Genomic DNA, 25,055 nt, shown 5'->3' on the forward strand with positions numbered 1-25,055 from the left:
GAGTGAGTGAGAGTGAGAGAGAGAGAAAGAGAGAGAGAGAGAAAGAAAGCAAGCCTTTCCTGAACATTCATCTCAGAAACCAGCACCACATTTGGTCACCATGGCATTTCCTAGGCAACACCACAAGAGTGACAAGCTCTTGGGGCAGGATGCCTGACATTGAGGCTGGGTGCCCAACATTCTGACTTGTTGCCAGAGAGTGTGAGGTGTCAGTCACTTAAGGAATCTCTGCACAGGCCTGTGCTGACATTGTGTATAGATGAGGAAAGGATCTGGATGGTGTTATTGCTGTTACATCATGTTCAGCTAATCCTGACCCACAGTACTGCTCATACTCTTTGTTACTGAAAAACCAAGAGACCCAAATAAAGGAGACTCTAAAAAGGATAGAAGATAACACCACACACACAAGAGAGAAGAGGCTCTTAGAAAAAAAGATCATCATACTCTACATCAGAGGCCCTTAAGAAGAGGAGAGATCCATTACATATTACATATAAGACACAGGAAACATATCAAACAGGAACTATCAGACATTAACATTCTGTATAAAATTCTGATGCATGGATCATTGTCAAGCAATATTATGCACTACTCCCCCCCTCACTCATTATCTAGCCACTTATCCTAATCAGGGTCACGAGGGGTCCTGGAGCCTATCCCAGCGCTCATAAGGAGAAAGGCAGGGAAACACACTGGACAGGTTGCCAGTCTATTGCACACAGACAAACACACTCACAATTTAGCATCTCCAGTTCACCTAACCTGCATGTTTTTGGACTGTGGGAGGAAACCCATGTAGACATGGGGAGAACATGCAAACTCCACGCAGAAAGGAATCGAACCCGAGACCTTCTTGCTGTGAGGTGACAGCGCTACCCACTGCGTCACCATGCCAACCCTAATATGCATCAAAGCTTCTGATTAATAGTTTACGGGGGAGATGCAGAGAAATCTGAATGCAACAGAGACATGAAGAGGCATGCTATGCACTGATGCTGGGCGCTTTCGGCAAGCTTCACACACCACATTAGACATGGAATATCAAAAGTAGAATCTTACGCAACGTAGAGAAACAATAGTGGTTATCTGTATGACAACACACAATCGCCAGATATGTAGAAGCATGAACCGTGTGCTATAAGTGCGTAATTAAGCCATTTTGGTTTTGGTTTTGGTTTTTGTTTTGATTGGGTAAATTCGCTCTTGCTAAAATCAATCTTTTGGGCGAACAGTAGAGGATCTCAAGAGAATGTCGCGCACGTGACAGTTACAAAACACATTAACGTAACGTCATCGCGCCTTTCGGTTTATTCCGTTTCACGTAAAATAGTTCTCTTATCCTAAGTGTGTGTAGTCTGTGTGAGGCGTAGAGACCGAGGGACGAGATGTTAGCGTCATTCCCAGCTGAGGTGCACCTGTCTGCGCTATCCTGACTTGCGCATGCCCCTCCCCCTCGCTGAGTGAGAGCGGAGCAATGCCGAGATTCTGCTGGGGCAGAGAAAAGCAAGATGGCGCTCTTACCACCAGCACCTGAACAGCTCCCCACTGGTCAATGAGGGAAGACATGTCATGACCAGTTCCAATTAAACTGAGTCTGTGACAGCAGTTACCTGATAATAGTCTCATGTATCGGCGTGGATCCGTGCATTTGTATGAGTCGAGCATTTGGAGAGATGCAGCACAGGGGTTGCGCGTCGTTTGGTGCAGCGACCAGTGAGAATTTTGGGTGCATGCACTACGGCTAAGTATCGGCTCTCACCAGTGCCTCTGCAGTGACAATCTAACAGTTTCCTTTGCTGGAATGAATGATGGAGTGTCGAAACATGAAGGTAGATATTTGCGTCGACAGGCAGCGACGAACCTACGCATGAAGCTTGTGGAATTATCTGTCCACATCCGTTTAGTAAGATACTGTCTGTTCGCTGCCTAAAAATGCGGGAGCACGCTGGAAGGACCGAGACTCGTTTTTGAATGAGAGAAGATGCAGTTTCTGACGCTACGATTCACATCTTCTCCTGCTACAGATTTGAGATCCATTTTTTAAAGAACGACCCTGCAACAACATCAGTTTGAAGACGATGTCCGCGAGACTAGTTATGATAATAATGTCTTCATCGTTTTTCAACCCCAGTTTTGCCCTAAGCTCACATTTTGACACAGGTGAGTTGTAACGTTTAAGCTGACAATACCCATTTTTAATGTTATTTCCTATGAATAACAGAGGTTGCGTGTTTCCATGTTACGTTAATAAGCAACCAGTATGATGGCTTGATCATTTTTGAGGAAAAAACCTACCTCCTCGTCGCGTACCAAGTACCCATCTCCTAAGCAAGGTTTGCTGTAGACCGTTTTTTTCTGTAAGAGGACAGGTAAGAGTATTTGAGTATATGTATTAAATTATGCAGTTATTCGAGTTATTCAATTATATGAAATATAAATTATTCAGAGTCTTTCCGTTCGTCCTTAATTTTTGAAATTTGGTGATATGTCACATTTGGTGATATGTCACACTATTCTAAGTGGTCTTCTTAGTGACCATCAGGAGAACTGTGAGAGATAAAGATGGATGTGTGACCATTGACCAGTTAATCTGTATCCCTTATTGGTACACTGATTGTGGTACTTGTCTCTAGGTGGTTCTAGGGCAATGGTCAACCAATGTGAGGATGTACTAACCAAAGAATAAAGCAGCCAAGCCAAAAGACAGAATGCACTGAATCCAAAATCAAGAAATAAATAAACATTACTGTTACATATTAAACCTCATGGTTCCCAGCCAATAATCTTGCAGGTTGTTACCATAGACAGTTACATCTCTCACATCCTAATGAACGTTCTACAGTTTGCCTGATGGTTCTTTAATTGGTTCCTATGGCGACCAGAGGGGTCTGTGCTAGCCTATAGACTGGAATCCCTTGCTGACAGAGTCATCCTATTCATCTCCTGTATCCAGTGTGTCTGCATCTTACCGGAGAATTACAGACCACGTCCATCCCAATCAAAATTCTGGACCCTCTCAGCTTGTTTTTCAGTATCTCTTTCACATACTGGCATGTAATGCCTTTTTAAAGGTATTAGTCAGAGAACTTGAACCTATTTGCTAATCTTGTATCACAGTGTTGGACAGGGTCCTAGGTTCTCACTGATGATGTATAAATAGAGCTCATATGGGTGGTACAGATTGCAGCTGACTAAGATCAGAGAGGGAAATCACACCTGTTTCCAGAATCTTCTTGACTTATTGTATGACTGTAAGCAACAAGTGGAAAATTGTGGTCATTTTAATTTGTCGTTGGCATTTTTTAAATCTTGTCTTCATATAGAAAAAGAGTTTGTTGGGTTTTTTTTGGGGGGGGGGGGGGGGGGGGTTAGGAGAGACAAAAGTGACCTCCTGCACTGTTTACAGGGCTGTGGTTTTAAGTATGCCATGCCACTGCAGTGTGTGATTTTAAAGGAGGAGAAGGAAAGGGAGCTGATGGATTTATTCAAACCGAATAAATGTGTGCTGTGTTTTGGTTCAGCTGGGAGGGAGAGGAGATGATTGCTTGCCTGCCAATTTAAAGTCCGGCCATGTCACTCAAGCCATACCACTCATCTACAGATATACATCTACAACCATTTATCTAAACCACTCATCTACAAATATACATCTACAACCATTTATCTAAACCGCTCATCTACAAATATACATCTACAACCATTTATCTAAACCGCTCATCTACAAATATACATCTACAACCCTTTATCAAGACCATTCATCTACATATATACATCTACAACCCTTTATTAAAACCATTCATCTACAAACATACATCCACAACCATTTATCTAAACCACTTGTCATTCATCTACAACCAATCATCTGCAACTGAGATGACAAACTTGCAGTGTACATCAGAAGACATTGTCTGCTGAGAGAACATTCCACAAAGGATCAGAGTTCACTAAATGATGTTCATTAACCTCAGCATGTTGTTATATAGGTTACCCAGTGTGTCTGGACTAAAATACAAAACCATCAAAAAATGACAGTGGATGAAAGGACATGTCCAGTGGCAGGGAAAGACACATTACAGTGTTTCCACGTGTCTCTTCTTTGTTTTCAGTGGTGAACATTAACAATGATCCAAAAATGTTTCACAACATCAACAACAAATATTCATAAATGTGATAGGGTAATTTTAGCAAAAACATAACTTGAGTTGGCCATTTTGTGTGACTCAGTTTATAAGAAAGTTGGAAGGAAAGAGAAAGGACGAGAGAGAGAGAGAGAGAGAGAGAGAGAGAGAGAAGGGTATGGAAACCTGGAGTTTGTCTTAACAGGGGATGGTGGGTGGGAGGTGATGACATCACCAGAGGGTGGAGGGGCTGATGGGTGATTTTACCAGCAGCATTGGCCAGCGTCCCAGCCTTGAGGGCTCATGTTTCCGGTGGGTCAGGCATGCAGTCAGGCGTGGACGACTGGTGTCTGTTAGCTGTCTCTCAGCTCCATCACCCAGCACCACCTCACGGACCTACTCACAGGAATGGGGCTATAGGTAAGAAAGAAACGACAGGAGGTTAAGGGGACACTATGTCCTTTTCACACAAAGAGAATGGAGTGTTGATTGTTTTTGTGCTCATTCGGAGTCAGGTTGATGAGGACAGGAGGGGTTGATAAAGCAGAGCAACATCAGGCTAATGTATGCTACGTATATCAGGTCGCTCTGAAAAGTGCAGCAGAAGAGCTTGTCTATGTAAATATGATTGCATTGAGTGTGTGTGTGTCTGTGTGTCTGTATGTGTGTACGTGATGCAAGTTAGTGGGTTGAATTCGCAGTTCAGATTGGTTGCACTGAGAATGTGTATCTTATCAGCAGTAGCATTTGTTTTTTTCATTTCTCTGACGACTATTTGCTTTTAAATTAATGTTTTATGCGTACGTGTGTGTAGATTTATTCGTCATGTGTCTGAATACAACAGAGATGAGTTGGCTGGTTTTGTTCTGAGGAAGGCACTTTAAACCCACATTCTGGTTGTCTAGCTGCACACCACCATATTTCTCTCTCTCTCTCTCTCTCTCTCTCTCTCTCGTTCACCACACTGATTAACACATCCCTCATTTTTATTCTTTCTTTCTTCTATCTATGCTAATTGCTCCCTGAGATGGAGCCTCTTTCCATCAGGAAGGTTTGTCTGTAATGGTCTGTAGTGTCACCATAGAGGCATTGTGTGTGTGTGTGTGTGATTATGATAACAGGAGAAAATCAAGCTTTTCCCATCTTGTTTTCTCCTGTATTTCTTCGCTCTCTCTCTCTCTCTCTCCCTCTCTCTCTCACACACACGCACACACCATTATTTCTTACTTAATTTTTTAGTAGTTGAAATGCAAGTGCAGTTTTTAAAGAGAGCTACAGTGATGAAACACATAGAGGGGATAGCGGCATTACTTTCCTTCCTAATGTAGAATGCATTGTTGGCGTCATTTATTTGTTCCTCTCACTTGATGGTGTAGTGCTGTTCTCTACTCCATTTGCACTGAGTGTATTTGTATTGCTAAGACTACAATGCTACAGTTAGCTGTGCTCTTACAACAACCAGAGATGGTCCTTAAGTTTGAGGAAGATGAGACAGAATGGGAACTTAAGTTATACATCAAACGTGAAAGGAGATGATCTCATAGTGTGTGTGTGTGTGTGTGTGTGTGTGTGTGTGTGTGAGTGTGAGTGTGTGTAAGAGAGAGAGAGAGAGATCACTGTTTGTTTAACCTGAATTTGAAGTCTGGTTGTGCTACAGAGAGCTGAGGATCAGATCAGAGTTTACAGTCTTAAAGGTGAGGATGTGTTCGTGACTGAAGAGGGATGTTAAAATGGGATGCATTGAGGGTGAGAGCAACCTGAAAATTTAAATGCTTCACAGGGCTGTCACCCTGAACTCCATGAGAACAGCTGTTTGGAGCATATTAGTCACTATGTGAGGAATGAATCCATCATAGTGCTTTTTTAATAATACTTCTGAATCCTGAAAGTCATTAACAAATATACGGATTGGACATAAAAATATTTTTCAGTCATTCTGAAGTGACCTGAATGCATTTTTGAGGCTGTTTTGCTTAAATGTCTGGTTGCGATGAGGGTTATAATCGCTCAGAGATGCCTTTCCAAGAAGCCTGGTAAGCTTCTCTTTGATTTTTGCCTCATCACACACTGATAGATTCATATAACATATTCCATATTACACATTCCATATCACTCATTGCATAGATATGTTTCACACTGAGCTGCGTGAACCAGGCTTGGAGCACTATGACTGTAACTTGGGAAACGCCAAGACACTCAACTAGCACCTACCTAACAGGCATTAATATATTAACATTTGTAGTCTAGGGAATAAAGTTAATTAAGACTGGTCCCTAACCTAGTACAGCCCTACATGCTGTGAATAATGTGGATGGATGCCTGCCTGTATGTGTGTGAGTGTTTTAACTAAAGAGATGTGTGGAGGACTGCTCAACCAAACCGAGGGAATGTGGGTGGTATCTCCAGAGGGTCCGCCTAGGCCCTGAGATTTCCTTTTATATTTCTTGGTAAGCCTCCATAGTTTGGCTGTGGTTTTGTGTGGAATAATGAGCAAAATAACAAAAAGAAATGCCTCCGGGGAGGGGAGGGCAGAAAACCTTTTATGCCGGGTTCAGACTACACGATTTCAGCCCAATTTTGGCATGATTGGTCGTCGCGGACAAACCTCCAGCTTTGGGAATGACGAACGGGCATCTTTACCCCTTGTAGTGTGACATAATCTGAAAACAGCGATGTGGCGTCTGGGACACCCCACAACGAAACACAACACTTGACACGAAAAGTCTAGCATGTCAGAATTTTTTGGTATTTTCCTGTCTAGTCTGACATCTCCTACGACATGTTCCTTGACGTTGACCAATAGGATGAATGACAGTCGTCCTCCCTAATGACCTATGAACTTGCGCAAGGTCTTGAAAGGCAGCATATCATGATTGGATGGGGTCATACTTGTAGTGTTGCCAGTCTCCCGGCCAAGACATGGCAAGAATTTATGGCACTATGATTGCCTAATCTGACATAGTGACTATCATGAAAGACAAAAATATCGTGTAGTCTGATCCTGGCATCAAGCAATTCCTGTGCTCCTCTCTGTTGTGAAACCTCGTCAATTATTATGTCAGCAAATATATAATTTTTGCACAATGAGGACGTTCATTTGGTGAATTCGGACTAGTCTCGAGTAGGCCTACTGCGCTTGAAGTTGGTGCTGCTGGTTGTAATGCCATAATAATAATAGCATAGTGGCAGCGAAATGAATCTGTTCATTCATGTTTCTCCACTCAAATGGAGAAGGCTACCTGCCGATTGACAACACGCCAATGTCAGATGCACGCCTGTCTACAGACCAATTAATGTCAAGTATGAGAAGACGCAGCCCACGTAGGTGTGTCATGCAAAGTTCTTTAGTTCGCTCACAAAATTGCAGTGTGAAACCAAAACTAGCCAGATCAAATGTATACAATGTAACAAAACAAGAACCTTGGTTTGGACCTTGGTCCGGACTTTCAGGTGTGAAAACGCCCTGAGTCATTACAGCTCTGGAGAACCATGACTCTGTAATGCTATAAGCCTGAATTATGATAAATCTGAAGAACTATGACATTGGAGTACTATGACCCTGCAGAACTCTGGAGGGAGTCCTCTGACTCTGGTGTCCTATGACTTTAAAGAACTTTGACTCTGCAGGACTATAAAACTCCCATATAATACTATAATAAGTCTTATCATTCTCTTGTGTGTTGATGCAGTGGATGCGCACTTTGGCCATGCTGATGTCTTTTGGGTTAGTTAAAGGCTAACTCAGCTGCTTCCATACTGTCTGTTAGGATCAGCAGCTGTCGGTGCTATTCAAACACAGACAGCCAGAGAGTCAGAAAATAACTTCAGAGAAGCCTGCAGGTGAAAAGCGATCCCCCATCACTTGTTGTTATGTCATTGAAGGTCTTTAGAACTGAATGAATAAGACCACAGCCTCGTAGTCTGGTGAGCTGTTTATAAGTATCCCCTGATGGTTACACAGCATATCTCTGGTACTGCACATCTCTGGTACTAAATATTTAATTCTGTTGAGTCTCTGGATGTTTGTCTGGTTTTGTCAGCATTTTTTGGTAGAATTCCACTGAATACACTAACATTTGGGTTGGTTTGTTGTCTTTTTTTCTTTCTTTTTTCACTGGCCATTATGTCGGAGTGCAAAATAAGGACATTTTTGTGTGCCTGACAGTCAGTGGCCTGCTTGAGATGGTTTGAATAGCTGGCACGGTGCATTTGAGACCGGCTGGGGCAATTTGCTCCCAGTCAAAATAGCTCCCGAATCCAATGTGACATCAGTGACCCAGAACACATAGAGAGGGCTTCTGCTTGCACAGCAATATGGTGTCAAAACACACACACACACACACACACACACAAATGAAAGCTGAGCCAACTAACTGCTGTGAAAGCAGGTTTGTAGGACAGAGGTCAATTGGGTTGAGGTACTTTTCTTTCAAATTCAAGTTATGATCTACATACTGCCTCTCTCTCTCTCTCTCTCTCTCTCTCTCTCTCTCTCTCTCTCTCTCTCTGTCATGCACACACACTAAACTCTAGGTTTTCATTAAGTATGTTGTTCTGGATCTGGCATTGTGCAGTCTTCTGGTATTTATAGACACGAGGGTGGCTTGAGGCTTGTGGAATTAATGTGCTGTGTGCTTATCTCTTTGCAGCAGCAGCAGCAGAGTACAGTGTCTTCACTGTAAAACACCCAGTATTCGCCACTACTGACTCAGTTCTGCTTTTTAATCAGAAACAATGTAGGTCCATGCTCTATTCATGAGTAATGTCTTATATTTTCTAGACTTTGATTAATTTGAAAGCTGTGCGAGAGGCTGGCTAAGGACAGATCTGCTGATTGGAGGATAAGGATAGTGCTGTTCCACATTATACAGAAAAAGATGTCTTTCCTCACCCTTTACCACAGTAGCAGACTGGTTATGTATGAAGCACACTGAGAGGCCCAGCTGCAGTGTTGTGTGGGAGATTATCATTCACCAGTGTGTTTGTTTCAGCACCATGGACAGCGTGCATGGTTGCCGGTTAGGAAAAGCCCTGTTTGTGAGACAGAAAAGGAAGGGTTCTCCCCGCAGTCTTACTCAGCAGTCACTTCATTTAAGAAGTTAAAGTGTAATGGACCAGAGAGCTTCTACAGTCAAAATGACATTCTGGAAATATCTGCACACATTCTGATCTCACTCATTCACTCATTATTTAAGCTGCTTATCCTAATTAGGGTTGCGGGGGGTGCTGGAGCCTATCCCAGTATTTATTGGATGAAACGCAGGGAAACACCCTGGACAGGTCGCCAGTCTATCGCAGGGCAGACACACAGACAAACACATTCATGCACTCATTCACACCCAGGGACTATTTATTATCTCCAGTTCGCCTGACCTGCATGTCTTTGGACTGTGGGAGGAAACCGAAGCTCCCGGAGGAAACCCACGCAGACATGGGGAGAACATGCAAACTCCATACAGAAAGGACCCTGGCCGCCTGGCTGCCTGGCTGGGAATCAAACCCGGGACCTTGCTGTGAGGCAAACATTCTGATCTGCATGCACAATATTCCTTCATAAACACATTTGCATTCGTTCCTAGAAATGATTTTTTTTTATTTCGATCCCCATTAACAATTTTCCAAAATGAATGCACATAGAAATAAATAAACAACCATAACGTATTAAATTAAAAGGAAAGAACAAAAATATTGACTGAAATGGTGTAGGCTGAAGCTTTAGCTTATACCTACCCTTTTTACAGAACATATTCTAATAGGCAAAATAGATCACTTAGGTTTATAATAGATCAAAATAGCAAGCAAATTTATGAGAACAATGCAACTTTCAATGTGTGTAATACAATGTGTGGTAAAAGAGTTATTATTGCACTAGTCTGGAGGGACATTGTGACTAAACCCCATTGTGACTAAATACTGGAATAGTGAGGAGTCATTGAGCTGTTCCAGGCTGTGGGGAGCAGCACTAAGGTACAAATGTGCACCTCAGTGTCATATGCAATATACTTCTCTCTCTGTGCCCCCCCCCCCTCTCTCTCACACACACACACACATGCACAAATACACACACGCTAAATAGCAAATGAAACACCATCTACATATGCTGAATCCTTCCACCATTTCGGACATGAAAGTGTCTATAGTTCTGAATATGCTGATTCAGCCACCATTTTGGCTCCAGAGCATTGGTCATATGAGAGAGGCACTCTGCTCTCACGGCTCTGTGATCTTTGCCTGTTTGACAAGGTTTTCGTGTGATTGTGTGTGTGTTGACTTGTGTGGGGGGTATGAATCTGTTGCAGTGCCATCACACAGCAGATGCTATTAGATGGTGACCGTGGCAACAAAGATGTCACATTCAGTCATCATCACTGTCAGTGTTAGGCCAATGAAAATTCATACCCATATTTATGTCTGTTCATACCTAAAACTTCAAACTGTGGTTTATTAGACAGCATACACTCACAGTTGGATTACTGAGATGGGTTTGGCATAAGACAGTATATAATGCATGGATTTTGAGGATTATGACACAGGAGTATGTATAGCCGTGTTTAGTATATGGTCCATGGGTGTGTATGTGTGAAGTAGTCGTGCAACAGCTCTCTTTCTCTTTCTCTCACTGTCGCCCACTGTTTCAAGTGAGCTCATCCAATATTCAACACAAAACCCCCACTCCAGATCTGTGTCCTCAGGTCATAGGCGCAGTGTACACACACACACACACACACACACACCAGAGAGAGGTAGGAAGCTGGAGAAAGAGATTATGCAGTCATGCTAAGTACACCTATCATTTGCACAAAAAACATCTGATCAGGTGTAAACAGACACTATAGGCTATATCTGTGTGTGTGTGTGTGTGTGAGAGAGAGAGAGAGAGAGAGCGAGAGAGTGAGCTTGTGCGCATTAATATGTGCATGCATGTATGATTTAACATGCTCCACTCAATGACAGGTGGCTACACATGGTTTCAGACAGTGGTACAGTTACATAGATCTGCCCTTTTCGTGTTCCACTCAGTGAAGGGACTGCTTTTTTTCTAATGGATCCAGACAGGCATCTTGTATGTGGTTGATGGTTCGATGAAAGCTAACTATATTTGACCTTCAAACGCGCAGTACAAGTTAAGTATTTAAATTAATGAGCTGTACCAAACCTTTCTATCTCCATGGCGACAGCGTTTGGTAAGCGCTGAACGCAGTGCGAATGCACTTCAGCACTCTTGTCAGTATGCATAAAAATACCAAAGCTGTCCTCAAAGCCAGGCAAGAATGGTGTCAGCCACTTGTCTTAAACGAGATGGCGAGTAGTTGTGTTTAAAGGCTACTATTCAATGCATCAGGCTAAACCAAAGTGTCCCTCATTCACTCTTCAGATTAGCACAAACTGTGCTGGTGGGCACAGAGGTGTAGTGGATCTATAAATCAGTTTTTTATTTATTTTTTTTAATACAAGCCCACAAAGATGTTGTATGAACAGTTTCCTAACACAGGTTGCTTAGTTTATATGTAGTCTTTATCTTCTACGAAAAGGGACCGCCCCTTCCATCATATCCAGGCTACATTAAAAGGACAGAACGAAGTCTACCAATGTTCCCCCAAACGTAAACCTCAGTTACTGATGAAAATGCTTCTCCTCTCCAGGCTTCAATCATAACACCTCAACTGTTTTACCTAATGCTACACCTGCAGCCACATCCATACTTTATCATTCAGTCTGATGTTAACTCAACCTCCCACAGGCACTTACCGATTCCATATTTCTCAAATTTCAGTAACTATTGGTGATTCAGAGGCCTGGTAGGAAAGGAGATGTCTGGATTAAACATGAAACGTGTGTGCTTATCCTTCCACATTATCAATTCAGGTGGTGAGCTGTTTTGCCGCATGTCTTCACCCTGAATCCATATCGTTAAGTTAGCTCCTCAAATGTCCCATCACAGTTTCAAAGATATATCACCACCTGGGGAGCATCAAGAAAACTTCTTATCATCACCATTATGAAAATATGCATGAGAGTGCAGGGGAATTTTAATGAAGGGTGCCTTTCTTCACAGAGTGAGGGGATCCTTGCTGTTCATGTGTTACTGATGACCCCCAGAGACCTGGAATGTGAGAGATTCAAAGAACTGTGTGGTAATTGGATCCTCTTCAGAGACTGTTATGTAATTCACTCTGCATGAAGTCTCCTTGCCTAAGAACCATGTCTGGTGGAAACGTGCAGGGATCAGAACAAGGGGCTGGGGGCCACTCATAGACCAAGATGCCTCACCAAGAGATGGCTATAGAATTATGCAATCTACAGAGAGAGGTAGGAAGATGGGGTGGGGCAGTGACAATGAAAGGAAAAGTGATGATGGGGGTGAGGGAATGGACAGATGGAGACAAAAGAAAAAATTGGATGAGAGGGAGAAGAGCAGAAACTTGCTGGTTGAGACTCGTGTCATTTCTCAGTTGACCTGATGTATCTTTTTCTTTGTATCACCGGCTCTTCGCCCTCCTCAGTCTTCCTGCGGCACACAGACACACAGCAGGAGCATGCAGAACCTACTACTGCAATGGAGAATGCCTGGTAAAAGCACATCTCATGCAATTGCATCCTGAAAAACAGTGACATATTACTCACAATGAAAATTTCATGCTCTGACCTTTTTCGACATGAACAAAATACCACAAGTTATGTGAGGATATATAAACATGCCCCACGCACAAACCAAACCCCCAAAGCACATTAGCCATGTGCGTGCGTGCACACGCACACACACACACACACACACAGGGGAAGGAATGAGAGGATTCCATCCAAAAGAGAGCAGGCTTTTGAAACATGACTCAAACCGTGGTCCCTTCAAAGAAGACTATGGCGTTATTTTGCTGTCTTTATTATGAGAGCGCATACAGAGTACAAACGAGCACAGGGACAGCAATCGAACGTGCAGAAATAGAAATTGAGGAGTGAAAAATAATGTTGTGGCGAATAAAGCTGGTATCACGAGCATACACAAGTTATGACTGAGCACAGATATGAGGGTCACATCGACGTCTCAAGTTGCTCGCTGTCACTTTCATTTTGAGCGCTCGCTCGAGTTTTCAAATGACCAGAGCCTTATGGAGAGAGAGTCACGTCAACGGAAGTTCAAAACGCTTGATCGTCACGTGATTTAGTTCCAGTTGGGCAATTTGAATGCGTAAATACAGAGAGACAGAACTGCGATTTTTGGTAATTAGCAGTCAATAAATGCATTGATTTACAATATTTATATAGCACGCCGGCATGTGTATGTAGTTACATCAATATGTATTTTTAAAGTGAAATTCTGTACGATCTATCATTAATTTCAACCTGTTCCCGTTAATCCACTAACAACTAACTAACGATTCACAAAACAATTAACACCAGTCGCGTAAATAGAGTAAATGATTGCCAGTATCATTTTGTGATACTATTATTTCTCTTTAATAAACAGTCTAGCATTTCTCTACATGGCTCTGGTCTAGTCAAGCCTTAATCCATGCCGTATTTGGAAAAATACATCGAGAGCGAGGAGATGAAAACTCGAGCGAGCGCTCAAAATGAAAGTGACAGCGAGCAACTTGAGACGTCCATGCGACCCTCATGTCCGTGCTCAACCATAACTTGGGTACTCGTGATACCAGCTTTATTCGCCACAACATTATTTTTCACCTCTCACTCTGCACGTTCGATTGCTGTCCCTGTGCTCGTTTGTACTCTGTATGCGCTCTCATAATAAAGACAGCAAAATTAACGCCACAGATGTCAGGACTGATAATAGTGACCTCAGAGGTGCCTACACCAGGGGACACCGTGGTGGAATAGGCGGCAATCACAGAACAAATGCGACAGCGCGTTATCCAACAGAGATAAACTGACGCTGCGAATTATGTAAAATAAAACACATTGTATAACAAACGCTCTCTATGTTTAAAACAAAAATGGCTACAGTTTAAAGGTCTGGGCGGACTTGACTATACTAGCCTTGCTGGCAATGTTTCGGACACGATGAAAGAAAAGATACGCCGTCCTCTTTCAAAACACAATAAGGAGACAACAAGTACTACTGCACTCACAAATCTCTGTTGAACAGCCCGTAGTTATAACTAATTTGATTAATTCGTTCATAGAACAATAAATCCACACCATACATTTATCCCAAAAGAAATATAAAGCGTTCCAAAGACTGTGCACGTTATTCATACAGTGCACCCGACAAACAGACATCACAGTACAATCAAAGAACACAATTTCCCAACAAAAATCCATGATTTACATTAAACATACAATTGCACAGATCCCTACCAAAAGTCCACTATATACATTAAATGTCCCGGCTTAGCAAAGTGCAGTTCTTTTTAAGAGTTTCACACGCGGTGGCGCACTGGCCAATAATACGCTTATACCTCTCCGAATGGGACTCGGCGGTCCTGTTCAAAAACCACGTGTTTCACCAGTAGAAGCTGACGAACCTGTCACACAATAAAGGTAAAAGGGGAAAAATTACCAAAAGGGGGAAAAAGATCAACTGCGTGCGTCCACGCCCAAAAAAGCAATCCTTGTAAAGTGCGACAGGAATCCACACAATTGTTGTCCAGCCAAAAACAGAAGGTGATGCCGCCGCCTCTCGCGCTGCGCCGCCTCTGCCCCCCATCCAACCTAACCTGCTGGCAGTAGCCTACATAAAAAACTTTGTCCTGTCCCACCAACACCTCAAACTGATTGGCAGACCAGTAGATGGGACCTCAGTCCTTTACCCGTGTTTTTTTTCTATCGCTTGGCATCCGATAGTTACATCTCAGACATTTAAGTCAGTACACGAGGAAAAAAAAATAGACACATATTACAACATATATTTTTAATTGGTGACTATTACAATTGTAGATGTTAGAATATTAAAATTTCGACCCATGATTGTACGTATGATCGACAGAGGGGAAAACCTGAAATGTCAGCCTTGATTTCGAACTGTTCTCTGCGGTTTGCTCTTCGGTCCGCGTTATAATTGTTTCTGATGCGGTGGAGACGTGCGTTTCCTGATCTAATCAAATATCGATTTGGTTGTGTAGATTTAAGCCTAGACTAGAGCCACAGCACGGTAACAGATTATGCCAAAATAAACATTTAGTACACGTTAATCTGTGGTAAACGGCACTGAACTGTAGACTGTAGGCTAGCGCTTGTAAAACTGAGAACACTAAGTCTTAAACAAGGGTTGTTCAAACAAAAATTGCTAAAACAGTACTTGTATAAGTTCAGTAGGCAGTGGATACGTATGGCCTTCTCTGAAACTAACGCACTGAATACACAATAAAACACTCAGTGCATAATGTGATGTAATAGCGTAAGCACCATGAAGCTTCAGTCAGTCTGTCAATCTTTCATTGTATTGAAGAGTATGAAGCTTAATATAAAAATGTGATTTTTTAAATTAATCAGCATTTGAATTGTCATTTTATAAAAATGTATCATAAATTGATATCATGTTTCTGGATTTATTCTCACATCTAATTCTGACATATCTTCGACATTTTGTATAATCTGGTCTGTTTTGTTTTGTTTTGTTTGTTTGTTTGTTTGTTGTTTTTATTTTTGTTTTTGTCACATGGTGTCTATTTTAAATCCATTGACTCCAGAAAAATGCAACCATTTTTCCCCTCGCAAGACAATTTTCAAATTCACAGCAAAATAACTTCAGGGTTTTTTGTTTGTTTGTTTGTGTGTTATATTTCTATTTATTTTGTTTGTTGTGTCATTTACTGTATTCTTTAATTTCAGTTACTGTACTGTACTGTATTGTTTTTAAATCTTTGAATTTTCATGTAAAGCCATTGCCATTCTATAATGACCTTTTATGGACCTATCAAAATTTGATATTGAATTTTTGATTACGTTTGTTGTCAGATTTTAAAATTTTGACAAACACATTGCCACCCCAATTTAAAATATCAAAATCCTAGTATTTTACCTGATCAACGCAAGGTCCAATTTAAAGAACCCTACAAAAGAAATTTTAAACTGCTTTAATATCAGTAAATTTAAGAATGGGAAAACATGAGTTTACTGTAAGGATTGTTGGAAATAATGAGTGGGTGTAAGGCTAAATGTAAAGACCGGCTCAATGGCATTGATGTGAAAGTGATGTCATCATGATGTAACAGTGATGTGAAAGTGATGTGCCAGTTATGTGGCGATGATGTGGCAATGATGTAGCAGCAATGTGCCAGTGACGTAGAAGCTGACATGCATTTTATGGCAAGGCTGCTGTGTGGAAAGCAGCAGCCAGGAGAGGACAGACTTTCAGTTACACTGTTGGTGCAGGCCTCAATACCAGCCTAGCATAATTTCTCAGAGTTACACAATCCTTACATTAATGAAAATCATGTGTGTGTGTGTGTGTGTGTGTGTGTGTGTGTGTGTGTATGTGTGTATGTGTGTGTGTGTGTGTGTTTCATACAACTGTAACCTGTACTGCCCATTGTGTGTCACGTACAATCTGCGGATGGGTAGAACAGCATCTCTGAGGAGATCCTCCTGCTTACATGGAGCTTGCAGACATCTGTGTCTCACAGACACATGAACAAGACACTAACACACAAGCACTGCAGCAAAATGACATGTCAACTGGTCTGGCAGTTGCAGGGCCATTCAAAACCAGGTTGTGACATTTTGGCACTGCACACTGTGATCAACACAGTAAAAAAGGACTTAGCTGAAGGACCATTTGATTATTTGATTGTAGCAGAGAGCTTGACTTGGAGTTCCCATGACACTGGCCCAATATGAGTAAGTAGTCACTATCTTCCCTAACAGGTCAGCAGTCCTAAAGTAGATTACAGAATGTAACCTAATCTAAAGTTATAATTTTCTTATAGTTATTGGACAGAATTTGAGCATCATAGGGGCAAGTGTTCAGAAGTAACTGGTTTTGTAGGACTGTTTCAGTGTCAACACTGGGAGCATTTTATATAGCATTTCAGTCACAAATTGATGATTTTTTTTTGTTGCCCTGGTTACTTTTCCACTGCCATTGTATGTTATGTTGAACATGACTATACAGAACTGCACCTAGTTTACAATACTGGAAACTCATTGTGAGGCCACATCTGTTTGGTTGGCATCTCCTGTGTTTTCCTCTGATAGAAAATGTTTTGCAAATTGCATCCAACTAGGTGTCATCTAAATGGGCACAGAGAAAACATCCTCCATATCTCCCTGTTTCGGCCAATTTGGCCTCCCAGAAGGCAGTGTGTTTTGCTATGTTTTACAGTACTTTGGCTGTTTTAGTTTCATTTGAGGGAAAGATAAGCCTTTGCTATAGAGCTTTAGACATACCTATTCCCATTAATAAAAAAAAAAAACCCACTAAGGCAATATGAACATGTGACTCATGAAAAAAAATATAAGTGTTGTGACTGTCAAACCCCACCCACCCACCATGAACATGAACACTCCTTCCTCAGTGGCCATTTTAGATGAGGTGTTCATTATTTAGTCACTGCCTTGTTTCCTTTGGTTCATTCAGTTAATTAATCCATAGTGTCCACTTATTTCTGTTAAATAAAACCTGGTGAACTGCGCATTTTTCAGTCTCTCATCCAATTTGTGACATGTACACACCTGCTGGACACTCTGTCCTGTCAAAAATTTTAAAAAAGCTTTTCAAAATTTTTAGTCTTTCAGTCTGAGGGAAGAGTTTGGATGTGTTTAATATTATTTGGGTTTACAACCAATAGAAACACAATGTAATCCATACTCACCATCTCAGTCCTAAAATACAGCTCATTGGTATTTTGGAGTTTGGGTTTGACCCAGATAAAGATGTCTGGATCCTGTTGTGTGGCAGACCTGACCTCATTCAGTGGTGCACTGCAGAGAACTCTGTGTCTAACATATATATACAGACTGGCAGAGAAAAAACTCTGTGTCTAACTCATATATGCAGACAGAGAGAAAACTTTGTGTTTAGCACACACATACAGACTTACAGAGAGAAAACACAGTGTCTAACAAATACAGACAGACTTACAGAGAGGAAACTCTGTGTCTAACACATACAGACAGACAGACAGAGAGAAGACTTTGTGTCTAACACATACAGACAGACAGACAGAGAGAAGACTTTGTGTCTAACACATACAGACAGACAGACAGAGAGGAAACTCTTGGAGAGAGGGAGAGAATGATAGCTAGTTTTTAGCCTTGTACTCTGTCACAGTGTTCAGCCCAGTTCCACTTCACCTCTTCACCTCATCCTTCTGCCCTCATTCTGTCTCTCTCTCTTTCACAGTTTTTCTCAATTATTTAGACACAATTCCTGGAACAATTCACCATTTTCTCAATCTTCGCACACAATTTTAAAAACGCACACTCAACAGTACAAACATCTAACTCCTGGCCCCAATTCAAACTTTGCCCTCAGACAAAACACACAAGCTGTCAAAAACACAGACTACATGACTGTTTACTACACACTGGAGGGATTAATTCAAAACACTGCTACCAAAATGTTTAGAATAGGTTTTCAGAGAAATATTTTGGAACTTTGTAAAATCACAGTTCTGACTATCCACATAACCCTTTCAGAAATACCCTGGCAAGAGAAATTCAAAACAGTACCCTAATAACTACCTCTTACATTAGTGGATAAGGGAATACTACTGTATATGCTGTTTGGGTCAAAATGTCAGTACATCTGCCAGGATTGGGGAATCTGGCCGCCCTGTTGGCCATCCTGTGTATTGTCGAGTTGTGCTTTTTTTTGTTTGCTTCTGTTTGTCCCTGTGTACTCCTGTCCCCGCCCCCCACCTGATCCCTATTATTACCTGGTTTGTCTCCTCCAATAGTCTGTCTCTGCTGTTTATTGTTCTGTGCATTTAAGTCCTGTGTTTGTACCTGTTCTTTGTCAGATTGTGACCTTTTGTTCTCTCTGCCAGTCCGTGTGTTTTGCCTTTCGTGATCTGTAATTTTGACCGTGTTTACCTGGACCTGTTTTTGCTTTACGATTTGGATTTGTTTGCCCTCTGGATTTTTGGATTTGACCTTGGACTGGACACTGTTTTTGAGATTGGATTCTGATTTCTGTTTTGAATAAATCTTATTTTACTCAGTGGGTCTGCAATTGGGTCTTGGTCTGTCAAATCCTCACAGTACAATCTGACCAAGATGGACCCAGCAGACCCTGGTCAGGTGAAGACTGCTCTGGAACAGCAGGGAAGAATGCTGGGAAAACACCAGGCTCAGCTGGATTCGCTAAGCAAGATCCTGGACTCGCTAGCTGATAATATCGCAGACTTGACGGGTAGTATCCAGCCCCTCCGGCTAGCCCAGAGCAACCCACAAGCCCCAGCCATCTCTTCGCCTGATACCCCAGCGCCGTCGTCTTCACCCTCTCTGTCTGCCCGTGAGCCTCATCTGCCTCTTCCTGAGAAGTACTCTGGTGAGCCCGGCACCTGCCGTTCTTTTCTGTCCCAATGTTCTCTCATTTTTGAGCTGCAACCTTCTTCGTTCCCCACCGAACGAGCTAAAGTGGCTTATGTAATCACTCAGTTGTCTGGTTGGGCGAGGCAGTGGGGAACAGCTGTCTGGGAGGCTGAGTCATCCTTTTGTAGAGATTTCCAGTCCTTTTCCACAGAGATGAAGAGAGTATTTGACCGTTCAAAACATGGGCGTGAGGCTGGTCACGAGTTACTGCACATGCGCCAGGGGCGCAGGTCTGTGTCTGATTATGCCATTGACTTCCAGACTCTGGCCGCCTCTAGTGGGTGGAACGTAGATGCTCTACATGACACCTTTCTGAATGGCCTCTCTGAAGACATCTTAGATGAGCTAATCACTCAGGATCTGCCTGACACCTGTGAGGTCTTGGTGAACCTGGCCATCCGAATCGACGCACGGTTACAACAGTGTCGCCGAGGTACATTTTCCAGGGGCCCTCTGAGAGCAGCTGCCGAGGTTCCGATCAGTCAACCAACCCTCCCATCATCACCGGTCCATTCTCATTCTCTGGAGCCTGAGCCCAGCTGAGAGACAGAGAAGGATAACTACCCGTTCCTGTCTGTATTGTGGTCAACCAGGACACTTCATCGCGACCTGCCCAGTAAAACACTCACCAGTAGGACGAGGAGTACCGGTGAGCATGACCCCTGTCAAAATCTCCTCGACACAACGCACCCTTCTTCCTGTCATTCTGGAGTGGGAAGACCAAAGACTTGAAGCTTCTGCCTTGGTCGATTCAGGTGCTGAGGAGAACTTCATCAACTCCAGCTTGGCTGCTCAGTGGGGGTGGCCTACTTTGCTCAAGTCGCCTTTGGTGGCCCACACATTGAATGGACGGAGGTTAGCCAACATCACACATGTCAGCATCCCGGTGAGTCTCAGTCTTTCTGGCAACCATCATGAACAACTACTTCTCTATTATTGATTCCCCTCAAGCACCCATCGTCCTGGGTCACCCATGGCTATCCAAACACAATCCTCACATAGACTGGTGCAGCAGCAAAATTGTGGGTTGGAGCCCATTCTGTCTCTCTCATTGCCTCCGTCATGCTCAGATTCCTGTCTTTCCAGAGTCCAAGTCCTCCGAAGAGTTTCCTGACCTCTCTGCTGTTCCGCCTGAGTACATGGACCTAAAAGCTGTGTTCAGCAAGTCCAGGGCCACGTCCTTACCCCCACATCGCCCTTATGACTGCGCCATAGATCTCCTGCCTGGCACGTCTCCTCCTAGGAGGCGCCTCTACTCTCTGTCCCGTCCCGAAACTGAAGCCATGAATAAGTACATTCAAGAGTCCCTGGCAGCAGGTATAATCCGTCCTTCCTCTTCGCCTGCAGGAGCAGGATTCTTCTTTGTTGAGAAAAAGGATGGCTCCCTCCGTCCTTGCACTGACTACCGGGGCCTCAACGATATAACCATCAAAAATCGCTACCCTCTTCCCCTCATGACCTCAGCCTTTGAACTACTTCAGGGAGCATCCGTCTTCACCAAGCTGGATCTCCGCAATGCTTACCACCTGGTCCGAATCCATGAGGGGGACGAGTGGAAGACGGCCTTTAACACCACCTCTGGCCACTATGAGTACCTGGTAATGCCCTTTGGTTTAACCAATGCACCTGCGGTGTTCCAGGCTCTGGTCAACGACGTCCTCCGGGATATGCTGAACCAATTTGTCTTTGTCTACCTTGATATCCTGATCTTTTCTAACTCCCTTGCAGATCATGTCTCATGTCCGCAGAGTCCTCCAACGCCTGCTGGAGAATCAGCTCTTTGTTAAAGTAGAGAAGTGTGAGTTTCACCAGGACACGGTCTCCTTCCTTGGGTTTGTTATCTCAGCTGGCACTGTTCAGATGGATCAGAAAAAGATCAAGGCGGTACTAGAATGGCCTTCCCCCTCCAATCGTCGGGAGCTTCAACGCTTTCTGGGTTTTGCTCATTTTTACCGTCGTTTTATTCGTAATTACAGTACCTTGGCTGCCCCGCTCACTGCCCTAACCTCGTCGGCTGTTAAATTCTCCTGGTCCCCTGCAGCAGAAGCAGCCTTCCTTAACCTGAAGCAACGTTTTACGTCTGCCCCAGTCCTGATCCAGCCTGACCCTGACCTACAATTCATCGTGGAGGTAGATGCTTCCGACATCGGCGTTGGAGCAGTTCTTTCCCAACGCTCCCCCAAGGACAATAAGGTCCATCCTTGTGCTTTCTTCTCCCATCGTCTCACTGCCACCGAGCAGAATTGACATCGGCAACAGGGAGTTACTCGCAGTCAAGCTGGCACTGGAGGAGTGGAGACATAGGCCCCCTCCAGCCAATGTTCCATTCCTCGTCTGGACTGACCACAAGAACCTGGAGTACATCCGAACGGCCAAAAGACTGAACTCCCGTCAAACTCGATGGTCCCTATTCTTCTCCAGATTTAACTTCACCCTGTCCTACCGTCCTGGCTCCAAAAATATCAAACCTGACGCTCTTTCTCGAAGATTCACCTCTCCTGAAAGTTCTCAAGAACCAGATACCATTCTTCCCTCTTCCTGCCTCGTGGCCGCTGCGCAGTTGGACATAGAATCCACTGTGCGTGCTGCCCAGTTGAATGAGGCAGGCCCCAGTCAGTGCCCCACTAACCGTGTTTTTGTTCCCAGCATTGTCCATTCACAGGTCCTGCGTGGGGTCACTCATCCCAGCTGTCCTGCCATCCTGGAGTCAGACGCACGCAGGCCTTCATTGGTCGGCGGTTCTGGTGGCCATCTATGGGAGAAGATATCCGCAACTTCGTCGCAGCCTGCTCGGTCTGTGCCCAGAACAAGACTTCCAACCAGCCACCTGCCGGCCTGCTACGACCCCTGCCCGTTCCCAAGAGACCCTGGTCCCATATCTCCCTGGACTTTGTCACTGGTCTGCCTCCATCAGAAGGTAACACTACCATCCTCACTGTTGTGGATCACTTCTCCAAATCAGTACATTTCATTCCTCTCCCAAAACTTCCTTCCGCCAAAGAAACAGCAAATTTCATGATACAACATGTGTTCAGGCTGCATGGCCTACCTGTTGATGTGGTGTCAGACAGGGGCCCACAATTCACATCCAACTTCTGGAAAGCCTTCTGTAAACTTCATCCACGGACTAATGGCCAGACTGAGCGGGCTAACCAACAACTAGAGACGGTGTTGCGGTGTATGGCTTCCCAGAACCCTGCCTCTTGGAGTCAACAGTTACCCTGGGCAGAGTATGCCATCAACTCCCACACGTCCTCATCCACTGGCCTGTCCCCATTCGAGTGCTCCCTTGGCTACCAACCTCCACTGTTCCCCGACCAGGAGGAGGAAGTTGGGGTGCCTTCTGCTGAGGCTTTCATTCGCCGCTGCCGTCGAACCTGGAGGCGTACTCGCTCTGCCCTTCTTCGGTCCACAGCTAAGATGAAGCACCAGGCTGGCAAGCATCGCTCCAAGGCTCCTATGTATCGCCGGGGGCAGCGTGTGTGGCTCTCCACCCGAGATCTTCCCCTCAGAGTGGATTCCCTCAAGTTGGCCCCTCGGTTCATCGGACCTTTTCCCATTGTCAGTCATCAGCCCCACTGCAGTCCGTCTCAAGCTTCCTACAACCCTTCGTCGCATTCACCCCACTTTTCACGTTTCCAAGATCAAGCCATTCATCCGTAACCCCCTGTGTCCTACCCACCCCCCCCCCCCCCACCCCCCCGGCTCATTGATGGGTCAGAGGCGTACACTGTGCGCCGGTTGCTGGATGTCCGTCATTGAGGCCGTTGGCTCCAGTACCTCGTAGATTGGGAAGGCTACGGTCCTGAGGAGAGGTCGTGGGTTCTGGCCCGTCACATTTTGGATCCCACGCTCATCCAAGACTTCCACCGCCAACATCCAGCTTCATCTTCCATGACGCCTGGAGGCGTCTGTTGAGAGGGGGGTACTGTCAGTACATCTGCCAGGATTGGGGAATCTGGCCGCCCTGTTGGCCATCCTGTGTATTGTCGAGTTGTGCTTTTGTTTGTTTTGGTTTTGCCATGTGCTTCTGTTTGTCCCTGTGTACTCCTGTCCCCGCCCCCCACCTGATTCCTATTATTACCTGGTTTGTCTCCTCCAATAGTCTGTCTCTGCTGTTTATTGTTCTGTGCATTTAAGTCCTGTGTTTGTACCTGTTCTTTGTCAGATTGTGACCTTTTGTTCTCTCTGCCAGTCCGTGTGTTTTGCCTTTCGTGATCTGTAATTTTGACCGTGTTTACCTGGACCTGTTTTTGCTATACGTTTTGGATTTGTTTGCCCTGTGGATCTCTGGCTCTGACCTTGGTCAAAACAGGATACAAACATTCTTTTGCCTTACGATTTGGATTTGTTCGCCCTCTGGATTTGACCTTGGACTGGACACTGTTTTTGAGATTGGATTCTGATTTCTGTTTTGAATAAATCTTATTTTACTCAGTGGGTCTGCGATTGGGTCTTGGTCTGTCAAATCCTCACACAAAAACCTGCCCTTTGAAACGTCACAATGACAAAACATGTGAGAAATTCCATGCACAGTGAAATACCCAATTTCATAAAGCTTTATTTCCAAATGCAGCAAACGTATAGGTTTCTCAGCATTCTCATCTCAGGTCTAAGTCATGCTATAATCTCATCAACGTCACACATTATGTTTGCTCTTGCCAGGCAGCATGGGAAAAATGCCTTTGTGTGCCGTAGAAAACCCCAGAAACACTCCACAGACACATCACCACAGGCATCCACCATTGCCTACAGGAGGATTTGCTGTGCGTAGGGGGTTGCAGTCATACACCCTCCACTGCCATGCTGAGAAATTCCCCAATCAGATTCAGAAATGGGGAATATCCTGGCAAAAAAGAATGGTGAACCTGGGATGGTCATTGAACCAGACGCGACCAGAGCAGCTCAATGGAAACTCACGTTATCCCAAATGACAACATATTGGGCTTGCTCTAGTTGCCCTGACTCCCCTTCCTGTTGAAGAATGTTATTGTGCACCTGATGTAGAAATTGAAGGAGTTGTGCCACATGGTATGGACCAACTCTGACATGGCGGTGGAGGATATAGGGTGATGTTGCCTCCCCTCTGGCCAGAAACTTGTTTGATGGCACGGTGACCAATGATGTTGCACCCCCCTTTTGCGTCTTGTTAGGTTGAACCTTGCCTCATCAATGAAAATGTATTCATGTGGGTCAGCCCTGGCATCCAGCTCAAAGATTCTCTACAGAAGTCAAAAAAGTATTTATTAATCCTGCATTTTGGATTGGTGTGTTAACAATTTTGAGGCTTAGTGTTTGCACCTGTAGAAAGGTGTGCTCTTTGAGTTTAGGTTGTGATGACTTGAGTTAATTATATTAAGAGCTTGTGTTTGCTGAATGAACATACAGTGCCATGAATTATTTATTTGGCCACTTTTGTATGAGGTTTTGCAGAAAGAG

At 43.9% G+C, this 25,055-nt stretch overlaps 1 protein-coding gene across 1 annotated transcript in view; it reads left to right on the top strand.

Annotated features, from left to right (window-relative positions):
* The first annotated feature begins 2,081 nt into the window (after positions 1-2,081).
* Positions 2,082-25,055, top strand: part of aatkb (apoptosis-associated tyrosine kinase b) — a 48,236-nt gene continuing 25,262 nt past the window's right edge. Inside the window, exon 1 of the mRNA XM_030775475.1 lies at positions 2,082-2,163. Coding sequence (XP_030631335.1) covers positions 2,082-2,163 — 82 coding nt within the window. The remainder of the gene's footprint in view (positions 2,164-25,055) is intronic.

This window comes from Chanos chanos, chromosome 5, assembly GCF_902362185.1.
Source record: "Chanos chanos chromosome 5, fChaCha1.1, whole genome shotgun sequence".
In the NCBI taxonomy this organism is placed as follows: Eukaryota; Metazoa; Chordata; class Actinopteri; order Gonorynchiformes; family Chanidae; genus Chanos; species Chanos chanos.